Here is a 14,629-nt window from a genome sequence, read left to right on the forward strand (position 1 = left end):
CTGTAATTTTATTCCAAATGTAAGAAAAATTCCTCAATTCAACAAGTTTCTTGCATCTATGTGGAGATCTCATCACTTGGTTGCATGAGATAAAGATTTTATTCCCTTGACTATCTGTTTGGCCTACTTTAACTGTAATTTTATTCCTAATGTAAGAAAAATTCCTCAATTCAACAAGTTTCTTGCATCTATGTGGAGATCTTATCACTTGGTTGTATGAGATAAAGATTTTATTCACTGAATTCCACATACCCTCTATGTTGGTCTGTATACATTTTGTATTTTTTCAGAGGTACATAATAGCAAGACACTTCCCCACTTCATTGTGTGTTAAATTATCAGTTATTTAAAAAAAAATAAACTTATAAGAAGAGGTAAATTTAATTACTTAACCATTATTTTAATACTTTCCCTTACGTGTGGGCTTAAACTCCATTTTTCATAAGTGAGGCCCAACACGTGAAATATTTAATTTAAATGGAGTAAATTGACGAAATCAAGGTTATTCTAAAAACCTAACATTATAAAAAGATGTAAATTTAATCACTTAACAATTATTTTAATATTGTGAATGTCTTATATGTTGGCCCACAAAATCATTAGCTCCCTCACAAGCACGAGAGCACATAGGGAGAGGAGCTAAGTCAATGGGCAATTTATTGGGTTGAATCCATGTGACAATATTATCGAAGGGAGAGACTCCGGTGCTTCTACTAATAGAACAATCTGCATGTGGTATAAGGATAGCCCGATGTTTAGTGATTAAACACCGGAGAAGATTAAAATTTTAGTTGAAACACAATTCAACTACAAGATTCGAAAAATTCAATATGTTATGTTAAATTATTGATTAAATGATTAAATTTACATTTTACTATCAGCTTAAGCTTGTAGGATAAATAGTAATTTGACAAAATATTAGAACTAAAAGTCTTGGGAAGGAACCTTAATTCCATCAATTTAAATTAAATATTTTACGTGTTGGGTCTCACATATTAAAAGAAAATTTGCTAGTAGGACTTAGGGCCACCCTTGGCCACCCCTGAAATGACCACTCCCGGGACACCTCGGGGGTCCACTCCAGGGAGGTGCTCCGAGGGGATGCGACCACCCCTAGGTCCTGCTATGGGGTGGCTAGCCACCCAATGGGGTTGTCGGTTGTCGGTCACCCTGCAATTCTAGGTTTTCCACTTTTTATTATTATTATTATTATTATTATTATTAAAAAACAAAATTTAAGGGTTAAAATAAAATTTTGAAAATAAATTGGTTTTTTTAGAAAAAAGTTGTCCATTCCTTCAAGAATAGCTATTCTTATATGTAAGGGATTAATGATTCCCACGTGAATAACTATTTCTAGGAATTGACCATTACCAAACAAAAGAATGACTATTCTATAGGAATAATCATTCAATTTCAGGAGTTTATTTTGCAAACCAAACGGACCTCTTCTTATCAGCTTAAGTTTTGTGAAATAAATGATAATTTAACATGTTATTCATCTCCCCGTAAGAAGCTCTTTCTCAAGCCTCCTTATTACACCACCCTTCGAGTTTTTTGGTTGCAAGCGTTTAATTTTCCCTTGGACTCTAATGCAACTGTATAATCCTTGGCGCTACAGCCAACAGCTATGCTGGCTATTTGAGTCAAGAGAATATATACAACTCTATATGTACGTGTAACGTGTGTGAGTCACACCAAAGCTTTTTAAAGAAGTCTCATCTCAAGATAAATTATAACAAAAGTGGACTCCTTTCATTGATCATTTCCATAAATACCAACTTATTGGATACAAGATAGAAAGAGAAAAGAGATATAAAACCAATGGAACTCATCGAACTCATTGTGGGTAAGAAATCCAAAGTCCCAATGATCAAACTTTATGATGATATATGTAAACGATCTTGTGACAATATCAAGTATGGATACAATCTTATTCAGCTAATATGGAGATTCAAAAAAGCTTCAAGCTCTGTTCCCAGATGGCAGTAAAATGAGCAATATTTTTCCTACTAAGTGCCAAACCAACCTCAATTCCACCCTCCTCATCTCTACACTCAGCAAGAGATACAGCCCCCGTAACATCAATATGAACCACTTCGCTCTTTTTTGGCCTCCCCCACCCAAAATCTGTCTCATAAACACCCAATCTTGGTGATCCTGCAACTGTAACAAGAGTCCCTGTTTCTGATTTTTCTTTCCAATCCAACAGCCATGTCTCTGCCCCTCTTAAGGCTTCAGTCTCCGACTGCCGAACTTTGTTTCCAATAACTTTTACAGCTTCGAAAATCCCAGTTTCTCCCAGTAGCTCACCCTTCTCAAGTGCTACAATACATATTGCTAGGCAATTTCCGAAATATGTAGAAGGTACAGGAAATTTAAGCCGGTTTCGGCAATCTGCTACAAAAGCGAAGTAGAAAAGCTCACTATTATCCGAAAAATCACTTGCTCCATTGTATTGGGATTTGATCAAACAAACCCAAATGAATGCACATGTTACCACAAACGTTGATACGTGTAATGGCTCCAACTCCAAGGCTTCTTTGTTCATGCATTGACCTTTGACCCACTGCTTTAGTCCCTCAATATGGGCTCGGCCCAGAACAAATGTGGCCCGAACCTTTTCAGCAAAATCGTTGATGAGACCTGTGTCATCCGTCCACGCTGACCCCCAATTCCACCAGTCCTCCAAGAAATTTTGCTCGAGCCCATTTGGGTCTTTCATCACAGCCCTGTCATGGAAAGGCGGTGACCTGTCAAGGCAAGTCAAGTCTCCTCCTGTCCTGCACAGAGACGCCCACGATTTCATGAAATGGTGGAACGCCCTTCCATCAGCTGCCATGTGGCAGAAGGTGATGCCAATACAAATTCCTTCATTTGGAAAAACTGTGACTTGCATGGCCATGAGAGGGATTACACGGGTCTTATCCGATGACACGTGTGTTGGGGGCAACTGCGGCACGAAGTGGTGTAATTCTCTAACATCCCGTGGATAACTGGCCACGAGGTGGTTGAAATCGCCGGCAGCCTCAACGACGGTGAAAGGGACAGAGTTTCCCTCTGCGTAGAGGATATAGGGTTTGTGGGTTTGTGGAGGAGGGCACACCAGATTGGCTGCCAAGGGAAAGAAGCGTTGGAGAGTGAGGGAGAGAGAGTGTTTGAGAGTGGGAAGGATGGCTTGTGTGAAATAGTTGGTGGGTTGAGGAGCTTCATAGAAGAAGAGGCGTTGCATGGGACGGCAGAGAAGCCATGGGATGTCAAAGAAACTGAGAGGAATAGTTGTGGCAGGAACTGAGCTGGGTGGTGGAGCAACCTGGCTTTGCTCCATCACCGTGACTGTGTAGAGCGGTTGAGCCATCGTTGAAGAGAGATAGAGAGAGGGTTAGACTTAGTTATAAGAGAGAATCCTATAAATCGCCGTCGGTTTCCATTTTTCCAAGGTCTTCGATGCTCTCTTAGAATAGATAAAAAAAACAAAAAAAAAAAAAACAAAAGCATCGCCGGCAGATTAGAAAAATGGTACGGATGACGACAAGCAAGTGGGGAGAATCCGATTACGATATTATTATATGTGTTGGGTCATGGGTCAGCTGTGTTGGGCCCGGTAAACAATCTGACGTCCCATCCCTAGAGCTCGATAAATCAAGCTTTTACATGAATATAGACTCCTGAGAAGTGTTACTCTCGGAATATTGGATATATATGTATGATATTTTTTCATCTTTCTTTGAATATAAATATTGTTTGACACATGGACCCTCGATAAAGTCCACAGTGTCAAGTGAACAGTTACAACCTGATGCCTATAAAAGTGGAGTCCCTTCTCAGATTTTGGTAACTTCTTTTTCTTCTCCTTAGCTGAATATATTTTATTCCCTTTGTCTTGTTTATCACTTTCCAAGTTATATTTTCTCTTAAACACTGTGACTAACTTAGGCATCGGAGCTATCCCCGTCGAACAACGCCGGCAGCTTTGATACCAAGATATTTATGAGATCCATCCCACGTCATCATTCAGAAAACTGTTCAAACAATATGAATATTGTTATTTTGGTCTTATCTTGATCATGATCACCTTTGATTATTATAATATTACAGGTATGTGTGCATTATTATTGTTACTTGATATGATTATTGTTAGGGAATAACTTCAGTCCGGTCGTGGCAAACAAGGGGGGTTTTTTGCCCACCAATAAATGAATGCCAAATCAACTTGGAGCAAGAAAATACAATGAGAACAAAACACTTGATTTTTATCCTCCTCACAGCCCTCAGCCACCGATCTCCTGGATCCATCAGCGATTCATCCTCCTACTCATCCCAGTCCCTGTTCCAACTCAAATTGGGTCCAACCACTTGATCCTCCACGGGTCCCAGGACGGCGGTGGCGATGGGACTTCCGGTGGCCACGTTTTTACTGGTGGCCATGGCATGAAATTTCGGGATGTTGAGGTAGAGAAGATTAAGAAAAATGGAGAAACAGAGAGGGAGTAAAAGATAAAGAGAGAAAAGAGAGAGCGTGGGAGGCAGAGAAGGTTTCAGAGAAAGGGAGAAGTAAAGAGAGAGATTTGGGAGTGAATTTAAGGGGGAGGAAGAAAAATAGTGAGTAAGGAGAGAAATATGGTGCGGGTGCTGGCGCCTGAGAGATATAGGAAATGGGGTGGTTGGCGAGGGACCCTATGGCTATTGGGGTGGCCGGCGAGCTACCCCATGGCTACGGGGGTGGCCGACCTCAGTAGCAATAGGGTGCCTGCTCCTCCTCCCTTGGGCCTTCCATTTTTTTATTTTAAACAATTTATTAATATTTTAAGTCAATAATCAGGTGTTATTGTGTTTATTTTGTAAACTTAAATTTGATAAGATTGGATTAGGTGGCAACTTCTTATTGGTGGCAAAAACCCCCTGATTTCTGCCACGACCGAACAACAGCACCTCTCTTGTTGTTATTGTTTAATCCAAGCTAGCTAGACGCCTGGGGATATGCGGGTTGGTGCTTTATCACATGAATGATGCGGGCAACGCGCCTTGGCTTCAGATACTATCTCATAGTTTAATCATTCTTTGTTTACCAAAAATATTGAAAAGTTTCAATATTTGAATGAAGTTTTTATCTGGACCCCTGGTAATTTGAATACATGCAAGAACAAAACAAGAATTGTAACAACAGTTTCCTTAATTGGAAAGTTTCTTTAAATAGAAAAGGTCCTAATTTAGAATTTTTTTTTTCTTTTTTAATATGAAAAGGATGGAACATATATCAATATAAAACCTCTGTGGAATTTCATGACTTGAATTGAATGCTTTTACGCCTTAAATTTATTTGTCAAATTTTATTGCTTAATTTTTTTATTTTTATTATATATATATATATATATATATGTTGACTATGTGACTTAACAACCCTCAAATAAGCCGGTGGGACCCCATTGGTTTTATTTCTCCTTGCTTTGTTTGGACTCTATTTCTCAAATCTGGATTTGGTTTCAGTGTTAGACTTGGAATAGGGGAAGCCTTGTTGACCGACTTTACTCCATTATAAAAGGCAAGTGACATATATTCTTGAGTTTGGGTGAAAAGCAAAAAACACATGAAGCCCTCAATTCTATTGTGGCGTCGCATGCAAGAAAGAGACAGTGGTTGTCTTTTTGTAGTGCCGCACAAGTAGAAAGAAGCAGTAGCAGAGAAAGTTTTTCTTCTTGATTTTCTCAAGGAGTCGCGCGCATATAGAGACAAAGGGTGGGCTGCCATAAAGAAAATAAGAGAGAAAAACACTGCAAAGTAGGAGAGAAAAATAGAAAAGACTAGCCGCCATCGTATCCTAGTAAAAGAAGAAGAGTTTGAATTCCTGTCTTTTGTTTTCTCCTTTGAGAATAATCTCTATTGTGTAATAGTGAGATTTTGGTATATTAGAGTTTTTGGTCTGAATGATTTTCTCTCTATTATATTTTTTTTACTCCATCTTTCATAGTGAATTTCTTCGTGGACGTACCTCACATTGAGTGAATCACTCACATTGAGTGAATCACTTAAATCTTAGTGTTATCTTGCATGTGTATGATTGTTTTCGCCTTATTTAACCATAATTGTGATCGCATGTTTTTTGCACAAGTGGAATCAGAGCTTAGGTCCGAGAAATCAAATTGACGGCAAATATGGCGAGTACCAAGCTTGAAGTGGAGAAGTTTAATAGGAAGAATAATTTCTCTCTTTGGTAGAGAAGGATGAAGGATTTGCTGATTCAGTAAGGAGTTCACAAGGCGTTATTGGGAAAGGCAAAGAAACCCAAGAAGATGGAGAATGATGTTTGGGAAGAGATGGATGTGAAGGCTGCTAGTGCGATCCATCTTAATTTATCAAATGAAGTCATTCACAGTGTGATTGATGAAGAAAAAACATAATCAATTTGGCAGAAATTAGAGAGTCTGTATATGGTGAAGAATTTAACGAATAAGCTATATGTAAAGAAGCAACTATATGGTTGACAGATGGAGGAAAATACAAATCTGCTGGAGCACCTCAACAAGTTCAACATATTGAATACACAGTTGTTGAATTTTGCAGTGAAGATTGGAGAAGAAGATAAAGCGATACTTTTGTTGGCATCGCTTACCCCTTCTTATGATCACCTGGTTACGATAATGTTATATGGGGAAAGAGACTCTGGCATTTGAAGAGGTGACGGGATCTCTCTTGTCACATGAGACACGGAGAAAACCTGTCAATGATCAGGCTGATGGGCTTGTAGCACGGTTTGAGCCAAAGCGCAGAAGAGAAAAGTTTAAGGGGAAGAATGGCAGAGGTAAGCAATATCAATCTATGTCACAATCGGCATAGGGTGGAGAATCTCGGTCAGATGCAAAAGATGTGGAGTGCCATTATTGTCACAAGAAATGACACTACAGAAAATTTTGCAAGCTGATGAAACAAGGCCTGGAAGAAAAAAAGAATCAGAAAGATTCTGCAGATTCAGTTAGTGTGGCCGATGGTGAGTCTGATGACAGCGAGGTTAGCGCATATGTTCTTTCAGTTTCCTCAGGTAAAAATTCTCTCATAGACTCTTGGGTTTTGGATTTTGCTTGTTCATATCATATGTGTCCGAATAGGCAGTGGTTCAATACATTTAAATCATGTAATGCAGGTACAGTGCTAATGGGCAATGATGCTAGGTGTAAGGCCATTTGACTAGGTATTATAAAAGTCAGGATGTTTGATGGGATTGTCAAGATACTCACTAATGTTAGATATGTTCCCGACCTTAAGAAAAATTTGATCTCATTAGGCACATTAGATTATTTGGGCTATGGTTATTTAGCCAAATATGGAGTTATGAAAATAACTAAAGGTGCTATGGTGATAATGAAAGGCAAGAAAATTGGCAATTTCTATAAATTACTCGGGGACACAGTTACAGGTGGAGCTGTAGTGTCCACCTCGGCAGAACCAAATAATGATAACATAGTTTTGTGGCATATGCGGCTTGGTCATTTAGGCGAGCGTAGTATGTTTGAGTTTCACAAGAGAAATTTGTTGCAAGGTGTGAAGTTATGTAAATTGGGTTTCTGCAAGTAATGTTTGTATGGGAAGCAACGAAAAGTCAGCTTTAAGGTGGCGTCTCATACAAGTAAAAGTGTTCTCAACTATGTTCACTCAGATGTTTGGGGACCAGTGATGATGCCATCAAATGGAGATGTACATTATTTTGTCAGTTTTATTGATGATTTCTCAAGAAAGGTCCGAGTGTATTTTATGAGGCACAAGTCAAAGGTTTTCATCATCTTCAAGCAGTGGTAGGCGTAGGTGGAAAATCAGACTTAGGGGTGTCAATATGGTTACGGTTAGCGGTTATTGGCAATAACCGCTAATCGTAACCGCCTTAGTAGTTAGTAGATTTCACTAACCGCAATAGAGGTTAGCTACTAACTGCCGGTTAGCGGTTAGTGAAATAGGTAACCGCCCACTAACCGCTTTTTCAAAATTGGGGGTTTTTTTTTTGGGGCTTTTTGAGCTTTTTTTAGGCGATTGTGGGCTTTTTTATTACTGTATCATTTTTTACCCTCATTTGTTTTTTATACTTTTAATGTCTTCTGAGGCCCAATTGCTATAAAAATAGCCCATATTGAAAAATCAAAAATATTTGACCTCAAATTTACATTTACTTGTACTTAATCATAACCGGTTAACTTTCTTTTTTTTTTTTAATAAAAATTCAACACAATTGACACAACATATAAAAAAAAGTTCAATACAATATATAAAAGAAGTTCAAATAAAACATATGATATATATGATTGTATGTATTATTTGTTATTATATAATCATATCAATTATAGTGATAATATTACTAAAATTAGAATGATAATACATTAATACTTCAATTGTGTTTATAAGTAACACATTATTTAATCCAATGTCGATTACTTAATTTGATATTATACGAATCACATTATCATTGTACATTAATAATATGATTCACTTAAATAAAATATTTGAATTGTCATTGAATCATATGATTAAGTATTGATATTATACATTTATATTATTCATATGCATATATGTATAATTATAATTTATAACATATATAGACTTATAAGTTTATAACATACATTGGAACTAAGTCTCTAGGTACTTAAGTGTTGTATTAGTATGAATTGGTATACTTATGACTTATGTCATATTATATATGTATAATTTGTTATTATATAATCATATAAATTAGAATGATAATACATTAATACTTCAATTGTGGTTATAAGTAACACATTATTGAATATAATGCCAATTACTTAATTTGATATTATATGAATCACATTATCATTGTACATTAATAATATGATTAACTTGAATAAAGTATTTAAATTGTCATTGAATCATATGATTAAGTATTGATCTTATACATTTATATTATTTATATGTATATATGCATAATTATAATTTATAACATATATAGACTTATAAGTTTATAACATATATTGGAACTAAGTCTCTAGATACTTAATTGTTGTATTAGTATGAATTTGTATACTTATGAGTTATGTCATATTATATATGTATAATTTGTTATTATGTAATCAAATGATTTAATGATCAATTGATCATGTGATATAATTATATAAATTATAGTGATACTATATCAATACTCAAATTGTGATTTAATTATCTAAAAAAAAACAAAAAATGTGATTTAATAATCAAGTGATTATGTTATATGTATAAATATTATTATAATTATAATTATAAAAAAATATTATATAAAAAGGCGGTTAGCGGTTGCGGTTAGTAAACCTAATAACCTTTAACCGCTAACCGCTATGTGGTTGTAGCGGTTAGGCGGTTAGGCGGTTAGCAGTTAATACGGTTAAGCGGTTAACGGTTAGTAGTTATAGCGGTTAGCAGTTAGCGAGCGGTTAGAAACCACCCGCATTGACACCCTTAATCAGACTGGAAGAAAAGTGAAGTATTTGGGATTCCGACAATAGGTTAGAGTACAAAGACACTGCATTCTTGGAATTCTGCAAAACATAAGGCATTACTCGTCACTTCAAAATGGGAGGGACTCCACAGCATAACGGAGTTGCCGAAAGGATGAACAGAACACTGTTGGAAAAGGCAAGATGTATAAGGTTGAGTGCATGATTGCCAAAGAGTTTCTGGGCTGAGGCAGTTAATTATGCATGCTTCGTCACCAACTAATCTCTAGCTGCTGGGATTGACTTCAAGGTTCCAGAGGAAGTATGGTCAGGTAAACCGGTTGATTATTCTATGTTGAGAATATTTGGTTGTCCGACATACGTTCATGTGCAGAGTGGAGATCGATCAAAATTAGATTCAAAGTCAAGAAAATGTATTTGTCATCGTTTGGAATCTGGTGTTAAAGGCTATAGGCTCTGGGATCCAGTGTCAAAGAAGAAGATTGTTAGTAGAGACGTGGTATTTGATGAGGCCTATATGTTAAGAAAGAGTGAGAATGAAGTATCGACTAAAAGCCAAGAAGGGAAACAGGTTGTGGAGGTGGAGCTTGATGAACAACGTTCACTCACGGAAATATGTGATGGCGAAAAATCGTCAAAAGATTCAGAGTACCGAGAAGAGCCTTATTCTTTAATAAGAGGCAGAGAGAAACGTGATCGAAAAGCACCGAAAATGTATGGATTTGAGGACATGGTTTCTTTTACTCTAACAGCTGGTAGTGGAGTTTCATCATTTGTACAAAATGGCATGCCAGCAGAGGTGGAGTTACTACAGAAAGGTAAAGCTTGGGAATCGATAGAATTGCTCAAGGCAAATAAGGCTAAAGGGTGCAAATGGGTCTATAGAAAGAAAGAGCCAACAGAGAAAGCTGTGTGGCCTAGAGAAGCATTGTAGTCAGTCTAAACCAGGTCCTATGCTCAAGTTCAAGAGGTGCTTGGACTTGAGTGATACTTATGAATTGTGATAGCCCTTAATGGCTTGGGCGGAGGCATCAAAAGGAGATTCGTTTTGTTGCGACTTGATGAGTTTCAATTCAAGGTGGAGATTGTTGACTATGTGACTTTTCAACGCTCAATTAAGTCGGTGGGCCCCATTGCTTTTATTTCTCCTTGCTTTGTTTGAACTCTATTTCTCAAATACGAGTTATGTTGGGATTTGGTTTCAGTGTTAGACTTGGAATCGGAGAAGCCTTGTTGACCGACTTTACTCCATTATAAAAGGCAAGTGGCATATAGTCTTGAGGTAGGGTGAAAAGCAAAAACACAAGAAGCCTTCAATTCTATTGTGGCGCCGCATGCAAGAAAGAAATAGCGGTTGTCTTTTTGTAGTGCCACACAAGTAAAAGGAAGTAGCAGAGAAGGTTTTTCTTCTTGATTTTCTCAAGAAGCCGTGCGCATATAGAGACAAAGGGTGGGCTACCATAAAGAAAAGGGTTAAATACTAAATATCCCATGAAGTTTAATTGCTTTATTTTTTTCCTCATAGTGTTTGATTTTTATCACATGAGGTCTCTGTGGTTTTGATACTAGACCAAATTAGTCCTTCTGTCAGTTGACCGTTAATTGACTTAACGGAATTCCGCGTGGACCAATCAAATGTTGACACGTGGCACCTACTTAAATTTTTTAAATTAAAAAAAAAGTATATTTTTTTTAAAAAAAAAAAAAAATTAGGGGTGACTCGTCAACCCCCATAGAGCCTAGGGGATGGCCGAAACCACCCCCAATGGTGGTTGGGGGTGGTTTTGGCCACCCCAAGTGGGTATTGGGGGTGGCCGAGCCACCCCCAAATGGCCAAGAGCCACCCCCAATTTTTTTTTTTTTTAAATACATTTTTTTTTTAATTTTAAAAAAAATTTATAGGTGCCACGTGTCAACATTTGATTGGTTTACGTGGAGTTATATTAAGTCAATTAACGGTCAACTGATAGAAGGATTATTTTGGTCTATTATCAAAACAACAAAGACCTCCTATGATAAAAATCAAATCCTAAGGGGGAAAAAACAAAGTAACTAAACCCCGGGGGTATTTAGCATTTAACCCTAAAGAAAATAAGAGAGAAAAACACTACACAGTAGGGGAGAAAAATAGAAGAGACTAGCCGCCATTGTATCCTAGCAAAAGACGAAGAGTTTGTATTCCTTTCTTTTGTTTTTTCCTTTGAAAATAATCTCAATTGTGTGATAGTGAGATTTGAGTGTATTAGGGTTTTGGGTCTGAGTGATTTTCTCTGTACTCTATTTTTTTGTACTCCATCTTTTATAGTGAATTTCTCCATGATCGCTTCCGCCAGTGGACGTACCTCACATCGTGGGAACCACTTAAATCTTGGTGTTATCTTGTGTGTGATTGTTCTCGCCTTATTTAACCATAATTGTGATCGCGTGTCTTTTGCACAAATATATATATATAAAAGAGAAAAAAAAGGTTAAAAAGGAACCCAAACTGAAGCTCCGCATCCCAGAACAGCATCTAGCTAGATCTTTTCTTGGACCTTGTTTGGTGTGAGTTCATGGTTGCCAGCATATTAAGACATTTTTCTAGATAATCATTGAAGATTTGAAGTCTTTTCAAGCCATTTGATCTTGATGTCCATATCATTGAATTTCTAAGCACAAAAAAAATTGGGCGAAATTAGGTAGCCAAATTGTTCTATAGAGTCGTAGATCATCAAATTAATTGTCATCATATAGTCTACCTTACATTCAATAACATTGGGCGAAATTCATCATATAAGCATGACCAAAATTTTTGCAAGTGGTGGTGGATTCTCCAGCAACTCACCCACGTACCCACAGAGCCAGCTCATGGAGAACCTCCACCCTGTAGATCTAAGGAGGTCGATCGTAGAGTAGGGTGCCCCACAATCTAGCTTCTCCTTTGCTGAGGCAGCTCACAAGGGAGCTCCGCCTTCGCGACCACCTCACAAGGTGGGTCGCGGAGGAGGAGGGTCCCCTACAAGGCTACAACCCACCTTCTCAAGCGCTTGGGTGGGTTGCGGCGGACCCCCACATTCTGACAACCTCCTCACGTCCTACAATAGGTGGGTAGCGGAGGATCCCCTTCTCCGTCTTCTCCAAGCTCTCATTTTTTGGATCGACTCCTTTGTGCCGCCCTCGCCTGACACCTAAGAACGAGCATTGCCTTGAGCACTCCAACTCCAAGAACCTCAATGGGCAACATTTGATGGTTCTTATATGATTTATTTATTTATTTATTTTTTCCAACTGGCGAACATATCTAGCCCTCATCTTAAAAGAGACTAATTTTATCCCTTTTTAAAACTGTTTAGAAAAAATGCGAAATTAGTATATGTGGTTTACCTGATTTGCAATTAGCTCTATATAGTATTAAAATATTTCAATAACTATATGAATATGTATAAATAAAAAAACTACTCACTGTTATCAAATTTCGTTAAAAAAAAAAAAATTAATAGATTCTATTAATATATTTTGCTAGAGCCAATAAAATTACAATACATGTTATTAATAATAAAAAAATATAAATATATAAAACTAATATTCTTTTTTAAAAAAAATTAAAAACTAAAAAGAAGATAGGATGGCCGAGCCTCCCATGGCCATGAACCCATGATGCATTCTTTCAAGCTCTCGGTGAATACAGAGCCAGTCACAAGCGCAGCATGGTAGCTCACAAAAATATATTTTGTTGCAAGTAAACAAGATATTCAAGAATTTACACGTAAAATTATAATTGTTATTCGGCCTAACCCATCTCAACAATCAACTTGTGTGACACAATTCCAAAAGTCACGTCTAGTAAATCCACCAAGTGGAACCTTTTGCGCAGTAAGAACAACTTATCTTAAATATGAAAACTTCTTAACTTATTTTAATTATGAAACATTTTTGTTTGTTTCTTATCTTGAATATGAAAACCTCTTAACTTATTTTAATTAGGAGTAATTATCTTTTGTTTTTATGAACTACATGGCCTTAGCATTTTTCTTCTATGAACTATCAACTTATGACATTTTTCCCCATTCCGTCAGTCAAAAGGGTTAAATATAATGGTAATGGTCATGTGACTTGCATGTGCCATTTTTATTTTATTTTTTTTCATTTTTGCCCCACTTTAGATCAGTGGACCACAATTTGCCACGTGTAGGGTTTAACAATTTAAAAAACAAAAAAATCAGGACCACTACTCAGTCGTTAGTCGTCGTTCTCCTCAAGCGAATTCCTATTTTTTTTTTTTCTCTTCTCTGTCTCGTCCTCTTCCTTCTTCCTTCAAGGGTTTTTTTTTTTTTTTTTTAGCCGAACATCCAAAAAACTCAAAAGTAAAAAGTTTGAGAAAGGTGTAGCCGTGTAGGTGGGTATCTCTGGTCTACAGAACATCAATATGTAAGAAATTTCATTTAAGTATGTCATTTTATGTCACATATATTATTGTAATTATAAAATTACGGTGTTCAATATTCTATTCCAATTTGAAGCTTATTATGTAAATTAAATATTATGAATTAAATGACTGATTTAATTCTTGTGGAACAAGTATTTGATTTCAATCAAATATTCTTAATTAAATCACTGATTTAATTCTTGTGGAACAAGTATTTGATTTAATTAATGATTTAATGTTTGTGGAATCAATTAGCTGTATTGATTGATTTTTTATTCCTTGATGGGAGGAATAATTAAGGTAACAGCTCTAATTGAGGGTCCCCTGACCTACCTATAAATAAGGCCTGTGTATTCCATCAATTGGCACTCACTGGTAGGCATAGGTCAGAAGAACCTCTCAATAAAATTGTTTAGTTTTAGTTTGATTGCTGTGGAGTCGTTCTTCAAGCTGCTTGAGCAAAGCAATGGCTGGAGGTACATATACATATATATATTAAATTTCCGCTGCTAATTATATTGTTAATTAGCATTTATATATATTCAATATTTTTACATGTGGTATCAGAGCCTTCTCTAGGCCATATTTGCTTAGTCTAGTTTTAATATGTCTGCTGCTAATATTTTATTTTTGTTTCGATAATATTTTATTTTATTTTTGGTTTTTGTGATTATCGAAACAAAACGAGAGACCCACGGTTACTAAAACTGAGAACCATTTGTTCTCAACCACCATGAGACCCAAAAAGGGTGCTGCCCGTTCTTGGCCAAAGAGCTTGAGCCTTGTGACTAGTGCG

General features: G+C 36.8%; 1 protein-coding gene across 1 annotated transcript; it reads right to left on the reverse strand.

Moving 5' to 3' along the window:
- Positions 1-1,752: 1,752 nt before the first annotated feature.
- Positions 1,753-3,441, reverse strand: LOC132182937 (coumaroyl-CoA:anthocyanidin 3-O-glucoside-6''-O-coumaroyltransferase 2-like). The gene has a single exon (XM_059596305.1). It carries the CDS (start codon positions 3,356-3,358, stop codon positions 1,955-1,957), a length of 1,404 nt encoding a protein of 467 aa, XP_059452288.1. The 5' UTR covers positions 3,359-3,441; the 3' UTR covers positions 1,753-1,954.
- Positions 3,442-14,629: the final 11,188 nt, after the last annotated feature.

The sequence above is a fragment of the Corylus avellana genome, chromosome ca5 (assembly GCF_901000735.1).
Source record: "Corylus avellana chromosome ca5, CavTom2PMs-1.0".
Classification (NCBI taxonomy): Eukaryota; Viridiplantae; Streptophyta; class Magnoliopsida; order Fagales; family Betulaceae; genus Corylus; species Corylus avellana.

Excerpts from the sequence above, each read along its gene's own strand:
- LOC132182937 (XM_059596305.1), bottom strand. The coding sequence starts at position 3,358 with ATGGCTCAACCGCTCTACACAGTCACGGTGATGGAGCAAAGCCAGGTT.